At 40.9% G+C, this 19,785-nt stretch overlaps 1 protein-coding gene across 1 annotated transcript in view; it reads right to left on the reverse strand.

The window, feature by feature from the left end:
* dnah10 (dynein axonemal heavy chain 10) overlaps positions 1 to 19,055 on the reverse strand; it is a 58,272-nt gene extending 39,217 nt beyond the window's left edge. Inside the window, exons 1-28 of the mRNA XM_017451231.3 lie at positions 18,567 to 19,055; positions 17,184 to 17,300; positions 16,617 to 16,714; positions 15,428 to 15,536; positions 15,206 to 15,321; positions 14,179 to 14,401; positions 13,911 to 14,068; positions 12,768 to 12,998; positions 12,177 to 12,367; positions 10,723 to 10,921; positions 10,027 to 10,221; positions 9,763 to 9,933; positions 8,813 to 8,989; positions 8,520 to 8,690; positions 7,965 to 8,116; positions 7,215 to 7,366; positions 6,847 to 7,011; positions 6,553 to 6,760; positions 5,206 to 5,362; positions 4,629 to 5,108; positions 3,790 to 3,948; positions 3,581 to 3,697; positions 3,353 to 3,455; positions 2,475 to 2,653; positions 2,152 to 2,363; positions 1,843 to 1,999; positions 1,519 to 1,752; positions 122 to 244 (exon numbers count right to left, since the gene is read on the reverse strand). Of these exons, the coding sequence (XP_017306720.3) occupies positions 122 to 244; positions 1,519 to 1,752; positions 1,843 to 1,999; positions 2,152 to 2,363; positions 2,475 to 2,653; positions 3,353 to 3,455; positions 3,581 to 3,697; positions 3,790 to 3,948; positions 4,629 to 5,108; positions 5,206 to 5,362; positions 6,553 to 6,760; positions 6,847 to 7,011; positions 7,215 to 7,366; positions 7,965 to 8,116; positions 8,520 to 8,690; positions 8,813 to 8,989; positions 9,763 to 9,933; positions 10,027 to 10,221; positions 10,723 to 10,921; positions 12,177 to 12,367; positions 12,768 to 12,998; positions 13,911 to 14,068; positions 14,179 to 14,401; positions 15,206 to 15,321; positions 15,428 to 15,536; positions 16,617 to 16,714; positions 17,184 to 17,300; positions 18,567 to 19,041 (5,229 nt within the window). The 5' untranslated portion in view covers positions 19,042 to 19,055. The remainder of the gene's footprint in view (positions 1 to 121; positions 245 to 1,518; positions 1,753 to 1,842; positions 2,000 to 2,151; positions 2,364 to 2,474; positions 2,654 to 3,352; positions 3,456 to 3,580; positions 3,698 to 3,789; positions 3,949 to 4,628; positions 5,109 to 5,205; positions 5,363 to 6,552; positions 6,761 to 6,846; positions 7,012 to 7,214; positions 7,367 to 7,964; positions 8,117 to 8,519; positions 8,691 to 8,812; positions 8,990 to 9,762; positions 9,934 to 10,026; positions 10,222 to 10,722; positions 10,922 to 12,176; positions 12,368 to 12,767; positions 12,999 to 13,910; positions 14,069 to 14,178; positions 14,402 to 15,205; positions 15,322 to 15,427; positions 15,537 to 16,616; positions 16,715 to 17,183; positions 17,301 to 18,566) is intronic.
* Positions 19,056 to 19,785: the final 730 nt, after the last annotated feature.

Below are 19,785 nucleotides of genomic sequence, written 5' to 3' on the forward strand. Positions count from 1 at the left end.
TTGCCATCTATCTCATTCCTCCTCTGCTACACTGAATGTTGCCTGAATCAGTGGGCTTTGAATATATTTCTTTAAAAAAAAAAAAAAAAAAAACGCACACATAAAAGCAAAAACGGGTCACCTTTTTAAACATTCTGTCAATGGTGTCAAATTTCTTGGCCTCCTCGGGCAGCTGAGAGCGAATATCACCGCCGATAAAGATGCTCTCTAAATACATCCACTTCCTCTGCACCAACATCCAAACCTGAACAGTACGAGATGATGAATATTGATGAGATTATTATAATATTTAAGCATTACATAAAAGGCTTCACAAACTCCTGATATAATACAGAGTACTAACTTTTGTATGAACTTTTGTAATAAAGTGTAAAAACCTGCTTGGTTACTACTAATGCTGTGAAATGTATTTAATCATTTTTGTTATTTTATTATACACTGGAGTGTAACACACACACACACACACACACACAGTTTTTTTATGGTAGAATTTATCATTCAACAAATTCAATATTATTTCTAATATGGAAAATACAGTAGAATTTATAGTCTGGAAAATATATTAAGAATTTAGAAGATAGAGTTTTTTAAAAATTTGATAAAAATGTATGCTCTGGAAAATAGAGTGAGGTTTATAATTGATCAATTATAAAATCTGTAATAATACAGTAGAATTTATAGTCATCAAATTTATAGTCCCTAATTTCTCCATCTGGGGATTAATAAAGTATTATCTTATCTTATAAAAGTAAGATGAAAAGAACTCTGGAAAATACTGTACAGTTTATCGATTGGAAAAAAATTATAACGTATAGTCTGAAAAAAAAAAGATTAAGAATTTATACTAAAAAAATATATATTATGGGATTTATAGTCTGAAAAATGTTGGTAAAATGTGTAGTCTGAAAGTTCTGAAAAATATGTGAAGAATCTAAATTTAGTAAAATAAGAAGGAATTTGTAGTCTATAAAATTCAGTAAAGTCTGAAAACATATGGTAGAATTTATATTTAAATATGGTAAAAAAAAAAAAGTTTTATCTATAAAATACTGTGAAATTTATAATTTATTAATTATACAATCTATAATAATACAGTCAAAATAATTTATAGTCAAAAAGTAAGATGGGATTTATAATCTGAAAACTTTGACAAAATTTGCATTCTGGAAAAGTCAGAAATTTTTTATTTTAAATTAAGATTTATAAATTGGGGGGCGGGGGGATTAAATTATGTATGGAACATACAGAAAAATCTATAATCTGATAAAACAAGGTAAAATTTACAGATTGGGAAAAATGATACAATTGATATTCTTTTAAAAAAAAACACACAGATTACGAATTTAATCTAAAATAGGATATGATAGAATTAATAGTCTGAGGATTTTGGTAAAATCCTGAAAATATGGTATTACATTCTTAAATATTAAATTCTGAAAAATCTGTTAAGAATTCATAGTTGTATATTATATTCTGCATAAAGTTATATTTTATATAGAATGTACTGTATGTCCTGACCTCGATGACCTCGCTGATGAGTGACAGGCTCTTTTCCCACTGCTGGATGGTGGACAGGAACGGCCCGACGAAGCGGCTCCCCGCCATGCTCTGCAGGTTCACGGCATTATCGTCCAGGTTCTGCAGTATCTCATCCACCGAGCTCAGGATGGAGCCTCGCTCCTGCGTGCCTTTAAAGTAACGCTGCACGGTGAACTTCATGTTCTCCCACGTGTCCACCACCTCCTTCACACCCTGTAAAAACACATACGGGAAAATATCCATAAAGATACGCAGATACGCGGAAACCGAGACAAGAGGTGGACCCGTAGGAAACTTCTAGACCTTCTCTATGCTGAGCTCTTTGACAGCTGAGGTGACGATTTCTCCGATGACGCTGCCGTGTTTGTGGAGCTCCATGGCAAACATGTTCTCCAGCGTGAAGGTGTCTGGGTTTATCTTGAAGCTGGTTCCTGTTCGTGCCATCAGCTCGTTCCAGTGCCTGGGACAAAGAAAAGGCATTAAATCCAACAATCAGGTCTAGAAGTACTGAAGTTCTGCTTCAGTGATGCTGATTCTGTGCTGATTTATTTTAAGAACGGCATCATTTTTAGTAGAGATGTAGAAAGAAAAATGCAATTTTTCAGTTTTAACCTGTCTCTCAGAGCCTCGTTCTTCAGGTCCAGCAGCAGCGGCAGAGACTCTCTGAACTCTTTCAGATGTCCCTCCAGGAAGAAGGCCACAGGAAGAGCTCTCACATCTTTAGGCAGCTTCCTGAGCTCCTTAATGAAACCCTCCACACCTTCCTGAAGCAGCTGGATGTTCAGGTTCACCCACAGAGTCTGAGACCATTCTGCCTTAGCAGCCTAAAATAAAAAAAAAGATTTTTTAAAAAACACAGCGAAGTTCGGGTTGATTTTTAAAGTACTTCTATATTACAATGTGTCTACAAAAGACAACCAAACGGAGCGGACGACCTTCTGTTCCTCGTAGACCTTGTAGATCTGCCTCAGGCCTCTCATCTCCTGTTGGACACTCAGAAGTTCTGGGTACATGGTAATGGGAAGGTCAAACAGCTTCTCAGCGTTGGCTAGCTCCTGACGGCTCGCCTCTATCTTAGCCAGATCTGCCTCATGAGCACTCATAACCATCAGTCCTGCAGGTGGGAAAATATTCGGGATTACCATCAGATTAAATCCGATTTTATTGACTTGAACGAATTTCTTCCACGTCCGTTGTGTTGCGCTCGAAATATCCAAAATATCGGGATTATATCTGGATAGGAATCATCACTCTGGATCATTGGGTGTAAATGCATCCTGATTTTAAATCTGATTGTTCACAAACCAATAGACGCTACAGTCAGACAGCACAACTGTCAACCAAAACACCTCTAAAAATATCATAACATACACGGCACATAGCTTCTGTCTTCTGCCCTCTGAGCGCAATGAAATCAGTTAAGCTGATTTGCTCATTTGCATATTCATTGTGATTCAGCAATCAGAATTCATGACTTCATCACGAGTATATAACGGCTTACACTTTAAACTTTTTTTTTTTAAATCACCCCCTACATATTTTTTCCAGCTTATCCGTGTCCTTAGTTAGAAAAAAAACAGACTACTGCACCTTTAACGAGCAGAAAAAAGGATTTTCACAAATGTAATACCTGCCCTTCAGCAGGTGCGCATGCGTAAATTGCACTGACTCCGCCCACTATTTTGCGATGGCTCTTTCGGCATTACTATCAGCTTACACTTTTTGGAATTTTTTTTTTTCAGGGTGTTATTAAGTTTGCAGTCATTTTCACGCACGCAGACCTTTATAAAAACCAGCGAACATGTGTGCGTACCTTTCTCCAGGTTGTCTCCTATAGCTCCCGGTCCGTCCGTGTTAAAACTCTCGGCAAAGATGGACAACTCCTGCTTATACTGCTCTATCTGTTCCACGGTGATCTGACCAGATATGAGTCCATAGACGAGAATGAATGATAAAATCATATCGTTGTAAAATGGTTACTCATTTCATATTTTTTAATAATACAGTACGATCGGAGGCTGAGCGATTTCACAGAGCTCACTTTGGTGAAGGTCTTCTTGACTTTGCCCAGGCGGCGATCCACCCGTCGGGCCTCAGCGGACACGTCTCTCCACAGATTCTCGATGCGGGCTACCAGCTGCAGCTCGTCCTCCTCGGCCTGTGCGGTAAAATAAATCCAATCAACCCGGCATCTTCTTTTTTATTTTTGTAACAAATAATCATTTCCAGAAGAGAAACGGTGGAGCTCACCTCTATATTATACATGGCCAGAGTCCTGTATCTCTCCTGGACGTCTCTGTATCGCATCTCCACTCTCAGAGACATGTTCCGGATGTCGGAGATTGTCCCGAGGATGAACTTCAGGTTTTCCAGCGTGTCGGGAGATCTCTTTAGATTGTCTGACAGTTGCTGTTTACAGTGACACGGAAACTTTTAAACGGGTTCAACTCGGTTTAAGTCACGTCGATTTCAGACGATGGCTCTGTGAGTTTGTGAAGGTTTATTAATTCATCAGAAAGCTGTCCTACATGTCCTGCATCCTAGTGTCCTAAACTGTATACCAGAATTCTAGCGTGAGGTTTAGGATGTAGCATGTGTCTCACTTACGTTATTTATATATGTCTATTAATTTCCTAGAACAACACGTCCCAGAGTGTTTTATTCCTCTTATACCGCAGCGATTTGCCAACGCTAACGTTTTGTATTTATCTGAGAACGGAATATAGCTACATATCGTCGTGCAAACGTCCGCGAAAGGAGTTCCTGCTTAGGTTAAAGCAGCTAGAAACAGTCGTTCTCTCACCAACCTTCTCTTCATTCTCTCTCTTCAACACAAAACTCCCCCTAAAGTTATAGTTTTACCTCTGACACTGGAGACTCCTTCCATAAAACGTTAAATAAACATCTCCTTACAGAAAAAAAACCCTTCATCACATCATAGCACATCATATATATATATATATATATATATATATATATAGGTCAATTAATCAATATAAAATGAATCAGCACCTTCTGTGGTATTAAATAAATTGATTTACTTATTGATCTGAGCATCTAATGATCGCATTTTTACAAAAATAAATCACCTGGAACTCATTGCGCAGCGCGTGTAACTCCTCCCGGGCCGAGTCATTGAGTAGCCTGCCCAGCGAAGTGACCCACGCCTGAGCGTTCTCCAGCACGGTGCGTCCCAGCGGCTCCAGGTTCAACCTGATGATGTGTTCGTCCTTCACCAGCGGCTGCTGCGCCACCTCCCGACTGAGGTTCGAATAGAACTGCAGCTTCTCGTCGTAAATCACGCACGAGGGCTTCTTGGCTGCGAACTTCTCCAGCATGATGGCCTTGTCGAGCTTCCAGAGGGTCCGGTAGCGTCTCCAGTCATTCAGGTAGCGGGCGACGGAGCCGAGGAGCCGCTGTGCGTTCTGGGATGCGGTCATGGCGCGCTCGTTCACTTGCGGCAGCTGGCACAGCTCGCTGTAGAAGCTGAAGACGAACGGCTCGTCCTCGCTGTCCACGCGCTGCGGAGGACACTCGATACACGTGCCTTGCATCCAGCGAACGAAATGCTATGGGGTTCACAGTTAACAGATTTATGTGCCTAATAATAATAATAATAATAATAATACAGATATGTTAAACAGCTGAACAGAGATGAGAGTTTACCTTGGTGCTCTCCACACAGTCCCTCACACACTGCATGATCAGCTTGTACACCTCGTTGCTTTTGGGGTGCAGCACGATCAAAGGAGCAGAGAGAATGGTCTCGATTTGGAAAAGTGGGGTGGAGCCCAGCAGGGCGGAGTTAAACACCTGTAGGTTCCTTGCCACACACACACACACACACAAAACAGTACTATGAGCCTTGTACATGATTTCATTTCGGAAATTCAACTTACTAGGTTTCAGACCACGTTTTTTTTGCACAGCTGTGATTTTGCTGCAGAACGTGGAGCAGTGTCGCGAAGGCTAAAGTCAAAAACACGCGCAGTAAACTTCAAAAGAGGTTAGAGTGGGATTCTCCACACTCGGCCATTTTATAATTCAAAATAATATTAATAGATTTACTCATATTTAGAAGCAAAGCCAGCTGGTCTAATCTTCTCAGTGTTCTTAGTGGTTTCACAATAATACTAAGCATTATTGTTAACCTTATTATTATTATTACTATTATATAACTTTATTTTGGGATACCCAGTGACACTGTACAGATACATCAAAGAACGTAAAAGCATGCAGTAATAATAATAATAATAATAATAATAACAATAATAATAATAATAATTCATAGAGATTCTCTAAAAATGAATTCTCTACACTGGGCCATTTAAAATCTGAATTAAAATGAGTTGTATTTATTTAACTTCATGCTATATTTAGGATATTTATATTTTTTTGCAGCTTCTGTTTAAACACTAATACTACTGCTAATAATAGACATTTAACATAAAAGCATGTGGTAATAATAACAGCAAGGAAATGGATTTAAAAACAACGATAATAACCCTCAGAGAAGTCAAATAAAAAGGCATGTTTTTACGTTATGCAGTAAATATGAAATTGAAATAGCAAACTAAAAAGTAGGAGGATGCATAAAAGAAAATAACGATGAGGCTTAATTGGGTAATTACGTGAATCTAAATAAAAACGGCGTGAGAACAGCGAGGACGGAAAATCCTGTTTTCCGATTGGCTGACGGGTGTGTATCGCGTTGTACTGAATCCGTGCTGTGTGGTACAGTGTTACAGGCGTTGAGTGTGTAGCTACATATACTAAATACTTATTTTTAAAGCTTGTTTTTTTCCCCTAAATACCCTCAGTTAATGAATAGCTAGTGAGCTAATATGTAAACAATTGCCGATACTGTAAAGTGTAAAGTTAATTAAATAAAATGGAAATGATTTTGCTCTTTTCACGTCATTCTGTGCAAGCGAAACGTAAACAAAGTCTCCATTTCCAGCCGTGATGTGATCAAATCTTTTAACTGACGTTATCCTTCGGTAGTAGACTCACTTCAGCACCATCTTGGTGAGAGAGTCAAACACTCTCCGCTCCCAGTAAGCGTAGTACTGGGCCATGTGCTTGGCCTTGCCGCTGCTCGTCTGCGCGGTCAGACACTCCATCTTGGTGAGCAGAGGTCGGATGGCTGAGTACTTCCTGCTCAGCAAGCCCACATCTTTGGCTCTCTGCTTCTCCACCAGCTCGCAGAACTCCTTCACTCCTTCACCCACAAACACACAGTTTAAATATTCTTAATCGCGTCTGGTTAAGATTAAAACGTCGGTAGGAGTATGTGCAGCTCGTTACCTGGCAGCTCTCCTGCTCTTTCTGCTACGGGGAATTTAAAAAGGTTCGCTGACTCGATGGCCTGAAGCTTGGCGTCTATGTCTCTTTCGTTCTTCTGGATTTGGTTCAGCAGGGTCCCGAACTGTACGATGGCCTGGTTGGCCTTGGCGATGAAGTCGGGTAGGGCTGCGTGACGCGAAGGGGTAAAAAAAAAAAAAACGGTGAGTGTTCACGGTTACGTTCAGGATTTTTTTGCTCGGATCAGATAAAACCGAACCAGATAGCAAACCTGACAGGAGTAAAAGCGCAAAGACCTGAACGCATCGTATGTATTACATGAAAGAGACTTGAAAAGTATAGAGTTGTTGTGATGATGTGATTGTGGATACCCAGAGAACCCAAGGTTAATCGTTTATATCCAGCGGACATCACACTCCTCACTTCCTGTATCTGCGTGGCCATCAGGAGGACCTCTGGGTCCTTCAGACTGTCCATCACAGATCGGTAGCGGTCCGTCAAACTCTCCAGTTCGTCCAAGTGTCTATAAACACAAAAGATATGATGAAAGGAAACAGGCTCGAGATCGAGAGATGGTCCTATAAACAATTTATTTTTAATTAGTACATATAAATAGCTTTACCTATACATTTAATGGAAAATTATTGGAGAAATTACGAGCATCCAAACTACTCATCTTAAATCACTGGCATGGATAAAAAAAAAACGTTGCTATATTATAATAATAGTATTTTCTCTAGAAAAATTAAGATAATATTCTTCAACCAAAACCAAATGTAGGCAACCGGTCTGTTAAAGTAAAATGTACACAGCGTCATGATATGTTTAAGCTGGAGACATTACAATTTTTTTTTCCCTTTGCTTTTATAAACAGTGTCAATAATTACTACGTTAACTGTAACATTTCACTCGAAACTAAAAGAAAATAATAAACCAGCGAAGAGATTTGCTTTTCCGCGGCTAATCTTTCTCGTTGAAGACCGATCCGACGATCGTTCCGCAGCTCTACAGTTATTAATAGGTCTTATAAACTATCTGACCGAGAACGTGCAAAAAAAAAGTGCTGTAAAAAATGTAAAAAAAAAAATTAATAAAATAAAATAAATAAATAAAAGTCCTACCTGAAGATCTTGTCCTGAAGCCCCGCCACTATTCTGACGTTTTCAGGTATACTGAAGCCCAGCTGCTCAAAGTACCTGGCCTCAGTGATGACCTCCTTCAGCTCCGGGCCAAAGTTCACCGCAAACCGCACCCCCGTCTCCGGGTCCTGGTCCTGAGAGACCGTAAAAAAACAATCGCACCACATCGCCGAGCTTGGCGTTTATTCAACAACAAGAATGAAAGCGTTAGGGGGTTAGGGGGTCGTAGCTCAAAATTACAGCGGTATTTATGCGGGGAAAGTTCCCGGTGTTCAGAGTCGGGTTACGCAGCTACCTGTGTGGATTTTCTGAGTTCCGCATTCAGACTCAGACGTACAGGAATAATACTGATCTCGGATGAGGTTCCATCGTGATTTTTAAGTGTATTTTCAGGCGGAAACCTCAATATAAAATTTCAGCATGAAATATTTGAACCGAATCCTCCTCTACACGAGCCGATATCACGCGAGGACAATGTGCTTGAACCGGATAATCGGTCTCAGGGTAAAAGTTGTTCGGGGTCTGCGTGTTTCTGACCTCAGGCTGTGCGGCGTCTCGACAGGTGTCCCCGGAGCTCTTCACCGTGAGCAGGACTTTTCTGTTCATCAGCACATCCAACGTCTGCACGGCCTCCTCGCTCCAGCGTTGGTGTTTCCTTACCTCGTAGTCCCGCATGCGCTTTCCCACCTCCAGAAACTTTGCTTTTGCCTGCAACATATAACACACACACACACACACCGGTAAGTGACATCAGCACAAGGGCTGAGATTGTTAATAGTTACACACGCACACGCACGCGATACACAGCATGCTTAAACGGTTTATCTTACAGCTATGCCCTGTTTGTTGTGCAGCATTTCCGGCACTTTCTGGAAGCGTACGATGGTGTGTTTAATGCTGTGAAACAGAGTGCGCTCCCAGAAGATCGCCCCTGTCACGGGAGGCTGGTTCTTATTCAGAGGCGGCTTGTCTTTGTTCTTGACAAACATCTCGTTTATGATGTCCACCTAGAAAAAGTTCAAAACAGTGAGGACAAAAATGCATCGCTTTGGATCACAAGGCCTGGGATTTTCACCTTAACATAAAATATAGTCGATGTCCCAGGCAAGTTTGGCGTCTTCGGAGTTTTTGCGCTCTAAGTTGTTACGTAGGAAGTCCCGACCTATACGGATGTACAAACTCAAGATGGCGATTTAAAAGCGTGATAAAATCGCCTACGCCCCGGACGCAAATTTCAATTTCATCACCACGGTTTAGCATCTCATGGCTTTGTTAGATCGAGCACCCTAGTGACTGTCAGCGCGTGATATAAAAAAATAAAAAACTTTAACACTAAATATTCGGAGGTGCTGGGTCTGTGTGCTATTTTATAAGCTGCGGGTAATTCGCATAACCTGAAAGGCGCATGAATATCAACTAGCGTTAAGAGACGTTACGAGAAAATAACGCTTGGAAGGAAGTAGCAGAGCTCATTGGATTAAATCACATAACTTATTTTCACACTGATGAGTGTGATGACATTTATTCCGTTTTTGCCTTACTAGTTCGCTCTAGAAGGAGTATATAGCTTCTACCGTTTCTCACCTGAACACTGGACGGGCCACGCCCACAAGCAACAAACTATAAGCATTCATCACTGGTTAGCTAGATTTGCTTCGTGCAAAACTAAAAACGCAATCTTTCTCACGTCACGTGACTTATGACACTGCACACGTCTCGGCTGATCACAAAATTTTATTCTTGTTGCCTCGAGTGCCAGATGTTTCAGATGTTTCCTCACTTCTTTGCAGTACTGGACCGTGATGTCGTTGAACTTCATCATCATCTGATTGTTGAGCGCTTCTCTGGAGCGGATGTGCTTGAACTTCAGCAGCGTGTCGAAGGCGACAGACGCCGAGCGCAGGGTCGTGAAGGACTGGTCGATGAAGTAAATGGCTTCTCCTTCGATAGCCTGGAACAGCAGAGAGGGAACAGGGTGACGACGCGAGCGGAAACAAAAACAAATGACGAACCCTTTCACACGGAGACACGTTCACGACCTCACCTGAACCTTGCTCTGGAAGTCCTGGATGACTTTTTTCCAATCTTCCATCTTGCGAATGTTGAAGAGGTCAAAGTCCAGCTCCTCGATGGGCAGGACCAGGCCGTCCACCGTCCGCAGCACGTCGTCGATACGCCTGTGCTCGCCTGTTATGTCCTTCATCTCCGGCCCAAAGATTTTATAAAAATCCTCCAGGGTCTGTCGGTTCAGAAGGTTAACACTCAGAGGGCAAAGAATGAAATAAATTGAACAGTTGGGTTAAAAAAAAAGGTTTAAAAAAAAAAGAAGAAAGAAAGAAAGATAGAAAAAGTAAAAAGCTCAAATTAGCCATAAGTAGTTCAGTACTGATCTGAGTAGATGATTCGATTAGGTTCAGTGCAATATGACTGATTTCAGTCTGAGTCTTCAGGACGTGACGCACGGAAAGTCTCCTCAAAGCCGACTGATGAAATGTCACATGTGGCGTTTGCACGATGCTAAACTGGAGGCCTTCTCTAGTCTTACTTGTTAGCGACATTGGCCTTGTACTTAAAGACGCAAACTTCACACACCTCATACGTCTGGTGTAATCGGCCACGCTGCCGGTAAGCGTGAAAACGTGTAACTCGGTAAGTGTAACGTGTGAGTGATTTTTCACAGAACGGTGGCTTTAAACACGACGGAACACTTACTGTAATGTTTATTACAAGGTGATCTAACCTTCAAGATGTCGTAGAGGTCCTGACAGACTGCAGCCATGTAGTCCGTCTTCTCAAAGAGCCTTTGGCGGTCGAACTCCCAGCGCGATTCCCTGCCGGACTTCTCGATCACTTCTCGAACCTCAAAGTAGCAGGACTTCCACTGGTCCAGAACCTGCCTGCCATCTCGGACTTTGGCCTTGGCCACTTCGTGCTTATCTCTACAGTCACAGGCAATGAAGTAGACCTTTTAAAATAATATCTGAAGGTAATGTGCACTTTTAAGAAAGAAAGAGAGAAATAAACAGACAGACAGACAGATAGACAGACAGACAGATAGACAGATAGATAGATAGATAGAGTGTTACTGGTAAAAAGACTGATGATAATAATACAGTTTGAAATGTGGATACTGTGACATATATGAAAGAAAGAAAAAAAGAAAGAAAGAAAGAAAGAAAAAGACTAAAAAAGAAGATATAAAGAGTGAAATAGACAGATAGATAGATAGATAGATAGATAGATAGATAGATAGATAGATAGATTTTGAGAAAGAAAAAAAAAGAAAGAAAGAAAGGTAAAAAAGACTAAAAAAGAAGAAAGAAAGAAAAAGAAATGGGTTAAAAATAAGAAAGAAAGAAAGAAAAGTAAGAAGATTAAAAAGAAGAAAGAAAGAAAGAAAAATTAAAAAGACTAAAAAAGAAAAAAGAAAGAAATAAAAGTAAATACTAAAAAAGAAAAAGAATAAAAGAAAGAAAGAAAAAGTAAAGACTAAAAAAGAAGAAAGAAAGAAAGGAAGAAAGAAAGAAAGAAAGGAAGAAAGAAAGGACAGAAGAAAGAAAAAGTAAAGACTAAAAAAGAAGAAAGAAAGAAAGGAAGGAAGAAAGAAAGAAAAAGTAAAGACTAAAAAAGAAGAAAGAAAGAAAGGAAGAAAGAAAGAAAAGAAGAAAGAAAGGAAGAAAGAAAGAAAGGACGGAAGAAAGAAAAAGTAAAGACTAAAAAAGAAGAAAGAAAGAAAGGAAGAAAGAAAGAAAGGAAGAAAGGAAGAAAGAAAGAAAGGAAGAAAGAAAGAAAGGAAGAAAGAAAGAAAAAGTAAAGACTAAAAAAGAAGAAAGAAAGAAAGGAAGAAAGAAAGAAAAGAAGAAAGAAAGAAAAAGTAAAGACTAAAAAAGAAGAAAGAAAGAAAGGAAGAAAGAAAGAAAGAAAGAAAGAAAGAAAGAAAGAAAGGAAGAAAGGAAGAAAGAAAGAAAGGAAGAAAGGAAGAAAGAAAAAGTAAAGACTAAAAAGGAAGAAAGAAAGAAAGGAAGAAAGAAAGAAAGGAAGAAAGGAAGAAAGAAAGAAAGAAAGAAAGGAAGAAAGAAAAAGTAAAGACTGAAAAAGAAGAAAGAGAAAGTAAAGTGTGAAAGCGGGCTTGTTTTCTGGTTGTCATTTAAGGAATGAGCTCGTTTAGCGTTAAGCGCGATGGTGCCAGCTCACCTGAAAAGCGCGTGGACGTCGACGACGCGAGTGACGCACTCACACAGCTCCCAGGCGATGCGGTCCATCAGGGCCATCATGCGCTCTTCCGAGTTGTAGTGGCTGGAGATGATCCATATCATCCTCAGACCCCTCATCAGCGGTGCAATGGTGTCCAGGATCATGCTGAAGTTCACCGCTGTGGCCAGGTTCTGGTGTGAAATATAAACACGATGAATGTGACACACTTCACACAGTGAACGCAGGAGTACTGAACCCCCAGAGATCAGTCACGCTGTAATGGACCCCCTTTATAAACCCAGTCCAACTCTTCAGACATGACACTCATTACGCTAATGTGCACCATCCCGAGGTCCGTCTTAGACTCCTTTCTCAACACTACAAACATCTATCACTTTAAAACGGACATCAAGTGTATTAGACTTTGATGTAGGACTGTTTAGTGTTTTTATTTTTTGGGTCCTAGTCAAAATTTGCAGCCTTTTTTTCTCTTTCGAATACAAACTGGAACGTGCCGTGTTTGCCTTTCTCGTGGCATATATCTAAGAAATATATTTAACTGGTGTTATATCGTCAGAAACTCTGACTCACCTTAAAGTACCGCTCCACGGTGCCGAGGAAGCGCACGTTCTCCATGGCCTCCACGTGGTAAAGGTTCAGCTCCGTTATAGTCTCGTTCAGGTTCTGCATGGGGTCCAGGTCGGCTCGGCCCATCACCTCCAGGATCTTCTTCACCACTGGCAGCTTCAGCTGTTCGCACAGACCACTCAGTACAGTCGCACGCTCACGCCAGAACTCCAGCTCAGCCATCGGACCAGGGGCCTGGGGATCAGCACCGAGATCGGACACGAACGAAAGGTAAACATGGAGCAGGGCACATGGTTAAGCCACGCACCTCCTACTCGATATCCTAATACGTCATTGAAAGAAAGAAATACAAAATTAAGACAAGAAAGAAAGAAAGAAAAATAAAGAGCAATTGAGAAATAAATAAAACCAATAAGGAAGAAAGAAAGAAATACAAAATTAAGACAGGAAAGAAAGAAAGAAAAATAAAGGGCAATCAAGAAAGAAAGATACATTTAAGAAAGAAAGAAAAAAGAAAGAAATACAAAATTAAGACAAGAAAGAAAGAAAGGAATACAAAAATAAGACAAAAATAAAGAAAGGAAAATTAAGAGCAATCGAGAAATAAAGAAAAATTGAAGAAAGAAAAAAGAAAGACACAAAATTAAGACAAAAAAGAAATTTTAAAAAATGAAAGAAAGAAAGTAAGAAAGATAAAGAGAAATTAAGAACAAAAAATAAAGAAAGAAAGAAAAGAAATGTAAAAAATTTAGGAAAGAAAGTAAGAAAAATAAAGAGAAATTAAGAACAAAAAAGAAAGAAAGAAAAAAACAAAACAGAGGTTTTGGACAAATAAATAGACAATGTGAGGAAAAAAAAGGGGAGGTTTTTTTAATAATGGAAAGACGCAAAGTGAGAAACAGAAAGGAAAAAACTTAAAGAAAGACGGGAGGAGGAAAAAGAAAATCGGCGTGAGTGAATAAATATGAGAAATACATGGAGAAAAAGAGTATTCATCTCACAGGCACTGTAATAAGGACTGTAATAAACATTACAATAAATACTGTAATAGATATAAACTTAAATATAATATATGCCGTGTTTTATTTGATATGTTGTTATTTTATGTATTTTATTTGTTATTTCCCGACATGTTTCAGAGCGGACCTGTGGTTTCTTCTCTTCCTGCTCCTTGAGGATGACGGTGATTTGGGTTTGCCAGTTCATTACACACTGCTCCAGCTTTTCTACCACCTCCTGACTGGCCAGCAGGGTCTCCACATCCTGATCCAAGTCCAGCTCAGGGATGTGTAGATTATTCATACCTACAGAAGAGAATTAGAGAGACGACGAAACTCAATTAAAATGTCCATAATTAACGCGTGTAACTGCTCTCAGGACTGTAACGGAGCCGATGGAGTTCGGTTAAACTCACTCTGCAGCTGCTGCAGGGTTCTGTCTGTAAGGACCATGTACTTGTAAGAGTAGTTAAGGCACTCATCTCGGATCAGGGCAGTGCTGAAGGGGTCTGCTGGTGCCAGCAGGCTTTTAGTTTTCAGCTCAGCGCTCACATCACTGCCTTCAGAGCTCCGCGCCTCCTGCTGGTAGCCTAAACTGGAGAGCCTGATCTGGCCCACTGAGAGCAGCGGCATGTACACCTGTTAGACAGAGCAAAACCAAAGCTTACTGCCCAAAGCTCCCTACTGCCCAAAGCCTATGACTGCCCAAAGCTCCCTACTATCCAAAGCCTCTGACTACCCAAAGCTCCCTACTGCCAAAAGCCCCCTACCGCCAAAAGCCTCTGAGTGCCCAATGCTCCCTACTGCCCAAAGCTCCCTACTGCCCAAAGCTTCCTACTGCCCAAAGCCTCTGACTGCCCAAAGCTCCCTACTACCCAAAGCTCCCTACTGCCAAAAGCTCCCCACCGCCAAAAGCCTCTGAGTGCCCAATGCTCCATACTGCCCAAAGCTCCCTACTGCCCAAAGTCTCTGACTGCCCAAAGCTCCCTACTGCCCAAAGTCTCTGACTGCCCAAAGCTCCCTACTGCCCAAAGTCTCTGACTGCCCAAAGCTCCCTACTGCCCAAAGTCTCTGACTGCCCAAAGCTACCTACTGCCCAAATACTCTGAATGCCCAAAGCTCCCTATTGCCCAAAGCTCCCTACTACCCAAAGCTCCCTACTGCCCAAAGCCTCTGATTGCCCAAAGCCTCTGAGTGCCCAAAGCCTCTGAATACCCAACGTGCCCTACTCTTGGCTTTCTGTTGGCTAATCTGGTAGCTATTATTTTCTCTTAATTGTGACAATGCTTGTAGGAAAGCAAACATATTCCTGATGGATTACAGTTTCGATCAGTGGAAATTTGTAAATTAAATTTTAGCTAGTTTCATTAAAAGTAACATTGAAGTGGTGATTTTGAACATTGCACAGATTTATTTATTTGTTTGTTTTATCCCGTCACACACATGCTGGAAGACGTTCCTGAACATCAGAAGTTGATGACCGTTCATCATGCCGATCTCCAGAAGCTTGGGCATCAGCTCATTCGCCTCCTTTATATCCACTGGCTCAATGATCGTCTCTGAAACGCACCAGCAGCATTAAACTCTGTTACTGTGTGTTTTATTTTTCAGAACCACCAGAACCAGAATGTTTTAGTATTTTTGAAAATAATTATCATCACTGACCATTGGTGTTCCTCAGGAAGTAGAGCACGTTGGACTTCATGAACCTCTTTGGGATGTAGTTCACTGCTACATGTAGCTCCACATGGTACACAGTCTGTATCTCAACTCTCTGATATGACGAGAAGGAACAACACGAAATCCACTAAGTGACAGATTAGCAAAGACAAAATGCTAAAATGGCTGATATTTAAAAAAAAAAAAATCAAATTACAGATTGCTAGGTATAGTGATTGGGATATTAAAGGAATGACACAGTGGAAGACTGTCTCCTTTACACAGGATATAGTCACTCAGCCAAGGCACTGTGCCACTGGAGCAATGACATTAGCATGACTGCTTCACTGCCCAAAGCCCTAGGCTGGACAGGAGAAGCCCCTGACTGCTCAAACTCCCAGAGTGGACAGAAAACATCCCTGACTGCCCAAAGCCCCAGGCTAGACAGAAGAAGCCCCTGACTGCCCTAAAGCCCCAGGCTAGACAGAAGAAGCTCCTGACTGCCCCAAAGCCCCAGGCTAGACAGAAGAAGCCCCTGACTGCCCTAAAGCCCCAGGCTAGACAGAAGAAGCCCCTGACTGCCCCAAAGCCCCAGGCTAGACAGAAGAAGCTCCTGACTGCCCCAAAGCCCCAGGCTAAACAGAAGCCCCTGACTGCCCCAAAGCCCCAGGCTAGACAGAAGAAGCCCCTGACTGTCCCAAAGCCCCAGGCTAGACAGAAGAAGCCCCTGACTGGCCCAAAGCCCCAGGCTAGACAGAAGAAGCTCCTGACTGCCCCAAAGCCCCAGGCTAGACAAAAGAATCCCCTGACTGACCAAAAGCCCCAGGCTAGACAGAAGAAGCCCCTGACTGCCCCAAAGCCCCAGGCTAGACAGAAGAAGCCCCTGACTGCCCTAAAGCCCCAGGCTAGACAGAAGAAGCCCCTGACTGCCCCAAAGCCCCAGGCTAGACGGAAGAAGAATTCGATGTGACATGGATGATTTAGGACTAGCTATTTTTATTAGCTGCTGTGCTTAAACAGTGACTATTGTTTCTGTCCACAGGCTGGCTCCGATTGGCTGCTGGGAGCCAACGAGAGAGATAGAGAGAGAGAAAGAGAGAGACAAAATAACAGTGAATACACTATACATTAAACATGTATAGTGTTTTGTAGCAGAAGCATTGTAGAAGAAAACAAAGGTGTTAGTGATTATTACAGTGAGAGGAACCTCGTCCACTTTCACTGGGTCTAAGGTTCCGTCGGTGGAAGGGTCCGCTGTAGGGCCTTCAGATGTCCTTTGCTCATTCGTTATCTCTTCAGTTGTCCAGGGACAGGTGGAAAAAGAAGAAGAAAAAAACGATATGCGATAATACTGTACAGTTGGTAATAACTAGTAATAACTGCTCTATGATTATGGACAATCTCCAAACCCGTGTAGCTTATTCACCTCTTATCTCATTTACTGTGAGTCTGTAACCATAGCAACACAGTCCTAGCTTGTACCAGATACTTGTACTTGGGCTTGTACGAGCCAAGCTTACTCTCTAGATAAGACAAATGATCATTAATGGCTGTAAGTACTGTTTGTGATTTGATGCTAGTGACCTCTGGTTGTTCCAAAAGTTCTCCTAGACATAAAATTAACAATTTAAAAGCTACTTTTAGCTAAAAAAAAAAAAAAAAAAGGCCAATTCTTTGCAAATTTAGTGTTCCTATGCAACCGATGAAAGATTTATCCTTGCTTTTATGGCTATTTTGCTCGTCACTGTACGTATTCTCTTACTCTCGGTGGGAGATTTCTCTCTCTCTGAGACGGACGTCTCGATCGGGGGAACAGCAGACGAACACCGACTCGCCTGGGCTCCGTCCTCTTCGGGATCTGGAGATTCTTTTGGCTTTTCTGATGAAACAAACAAACTATAAGTACACAGAAATATCAGACTGAGATGTCTGTTCGTATTTCCACAGTACATAAAAAAAAAAAAAGTTTGTACACACTACCGGTCAAAAGTTTGTGGACACTCGACTGAAATGTTTCTCATGTCAAAAACCTTTTGATCTGAAGGTGTGTGTGTGATTAAACGTTTGAAATCGGTGTCGTAGACAAAAATATCATCGTGCCGACGTGTTCATTTCTTTCACTAGAAAACTAACGTTTTATTTACTAAAAATATTTTTTTAAACCGCCGACTCGGAGCGAAATATTCCGAAAAGCAGCCGATAAGAGTCCGGCGTCGGTGGGAACTCCTTTAATACTGTTTAAAAATCATCTCGGGGAAATTCCTCAAGAAATCGCTCGAGAAAACGCCGAGAACACATTTCTGGAAATTCTAGGCGAAAAGGGCGTCGACTTTGAAGATGCAATGAAATTATTTTGATTTTTTTCATCATTCCTGTAGTTCCATTTGTGTTACTCCAGAGTTTTGATGACTTTATTATTACTCTAAAACGAGGGGAAAATATAAAAATAAAGAATGTCTAAAGTGTGTAGTGTGAATTCTTTACATTCTTAAAAATACTTTAACCCTGTAAATCTTTAACTACACCTAGACGTTCAAGGAATGTTAAAATCGTTTTTTTTTTTTTTTTTTAATGATCGTAAAGCTAAAGAATAATGTACATTGCCGACTGTATTCACTTAAATGACTCAATATTTTCTGGAATTTTGTTCATTTCGAAAAACCACGCATTTTCCTCTTTTCTTTTCTTTTTTTTGGTTTAAAAAAAGCAGGAACATTTACACATAAGTTCATTTTTTAAAAAATGATATATTTTTTTATTTGAAAAAGTCAGACTTGTATATATATATATATATATATATATATATATATATATATATATATATATATAGTTTTTTTCTTAATATCTTTTGGGGTTTTTTTTTACTATTCTTAAGTGGCATTTTATCCATAGGTGATGCAAGGGACACACTCCGCCCCGCCCCCCCATTACATTTAACATGCAAATGAGCACATGCATATTCAATGAGCCAGTGCTTCATTTGAATATTTGAACTCCATTTTGGATACAGAATAGTATAGTGAAGTACAGCAGTATTTTCACCAGGTTATCTTAATATTAGAAAGTCATACTCGGTGTTCTGAGGCATTTCGGTAGCTTAGCAAATGAAAGGAAGTGAATAAACCGTGTGTGAATGCTTGTGTACCGATAGGGATCGTCACTTGCACTTCTTCCTCCCATATCCTCTTAAAAAGCAGCAGTGCTGAAGTGATCTCCTCCTCAGTGACCTGGTTTAGAAACTGCAGGATTTTCCTCTCCTCTTCTCCGTCTCCGCGGCTCAGCAGCTCCTCGAAACAGTCGGGCTCGGGCAGGTGAAACGCCGCGTTGACCCGGTCTCTGATCCACTGCAGCCGCGGGTCGTCCAGCGCCATTTCACTCGCGGATTCAGGAAGAAACTTCTTCAGTTCATACAGAAAAACAAAAGCTTTTTTTTTTTCTTTTTTTTTCTTTTTTTCCTTTTCGCGCCCACCTTCAAGGCACGCGCGCTTGTTTAGTGCGTTAGCTAAAGTGGCTAAAACAGCTGAGACTGAAAGTTTGTCGTTGCCATGACGACCACCCTCTCGTGCCGTTGACAGGTCTGCCCCTCCTCCTCTCCTCTCCTCTCCTCCTCCTCCCCTCATCTCCACGCGCACACAATGCAATGCAATGTCAAAATAAAACACCCACTACATTTAGTCTCCAATAAGCTCTTTATACCGTACCACTGCGTTTGAGGGCTAGTATTGTTGTTTTGTTTGTTTTTTTATTTAAAAAACAAACAAAAGAAATAAAATACAACTGGCCTCTGATGAGGGTTGTGTCTCCTTGCTTGTGTAAGGCATTGATCATACAATTCTCCTTTATAGACTAGAAAACATTGTCGGCATTAAGGGGACGGTCCTCTCCTGCCTCAACTCTTATTTGACGGATCAGTTGTAGATGTAAATATCGACTTCTCCACTTAAATTTGGTGTTCCACAAGGTTCCGTTTTAGGCCCACTGCTTTTTCATTATATACACTACCTCTGGGTCAAATTATTCGTAAACATGGAATTATCTTCCACTGTTATGCGGATGATACACAGCTGTATGTTTCAGCGAAGCCAGACGACAGACAGCAGCTTAGTAAAGTTGAGGATTGTGTAAAAGACATTAGACGTTGGATGCGTATTAACTTCTTTGTACTTAATTCTGATAAGACAGAAGCACTTGTATTAGGACAACGTGTAACTAGAAGTAATCTTTCTGATCACATGGTTACTCTGGATGGTCTTTCTGTTTCATCATGTGCAGCAGTAAAAGACCTTGGAGAGATTATTGACTCCAGTCGATCATCTGATGCTCATGTAGATAATATTACTAGGATAGTCTTCTTTCATCTCAGA

Source organism: Ictalurus punctatus, chromosome 22 (assembly GCF_001660625.3).
Source record: "Ictalurus punctatus breed USDA103 chromosome 22, Coco_2.0, whole genome shotgun sequence".
Taxonomy (NCBI): domain Eukaryota; kingdom Metazoa; phylum Chordata; class Actinopteri; order Siluriformes; family Ictaluridae; genus Ictalurus; species Ictalurus punctatus.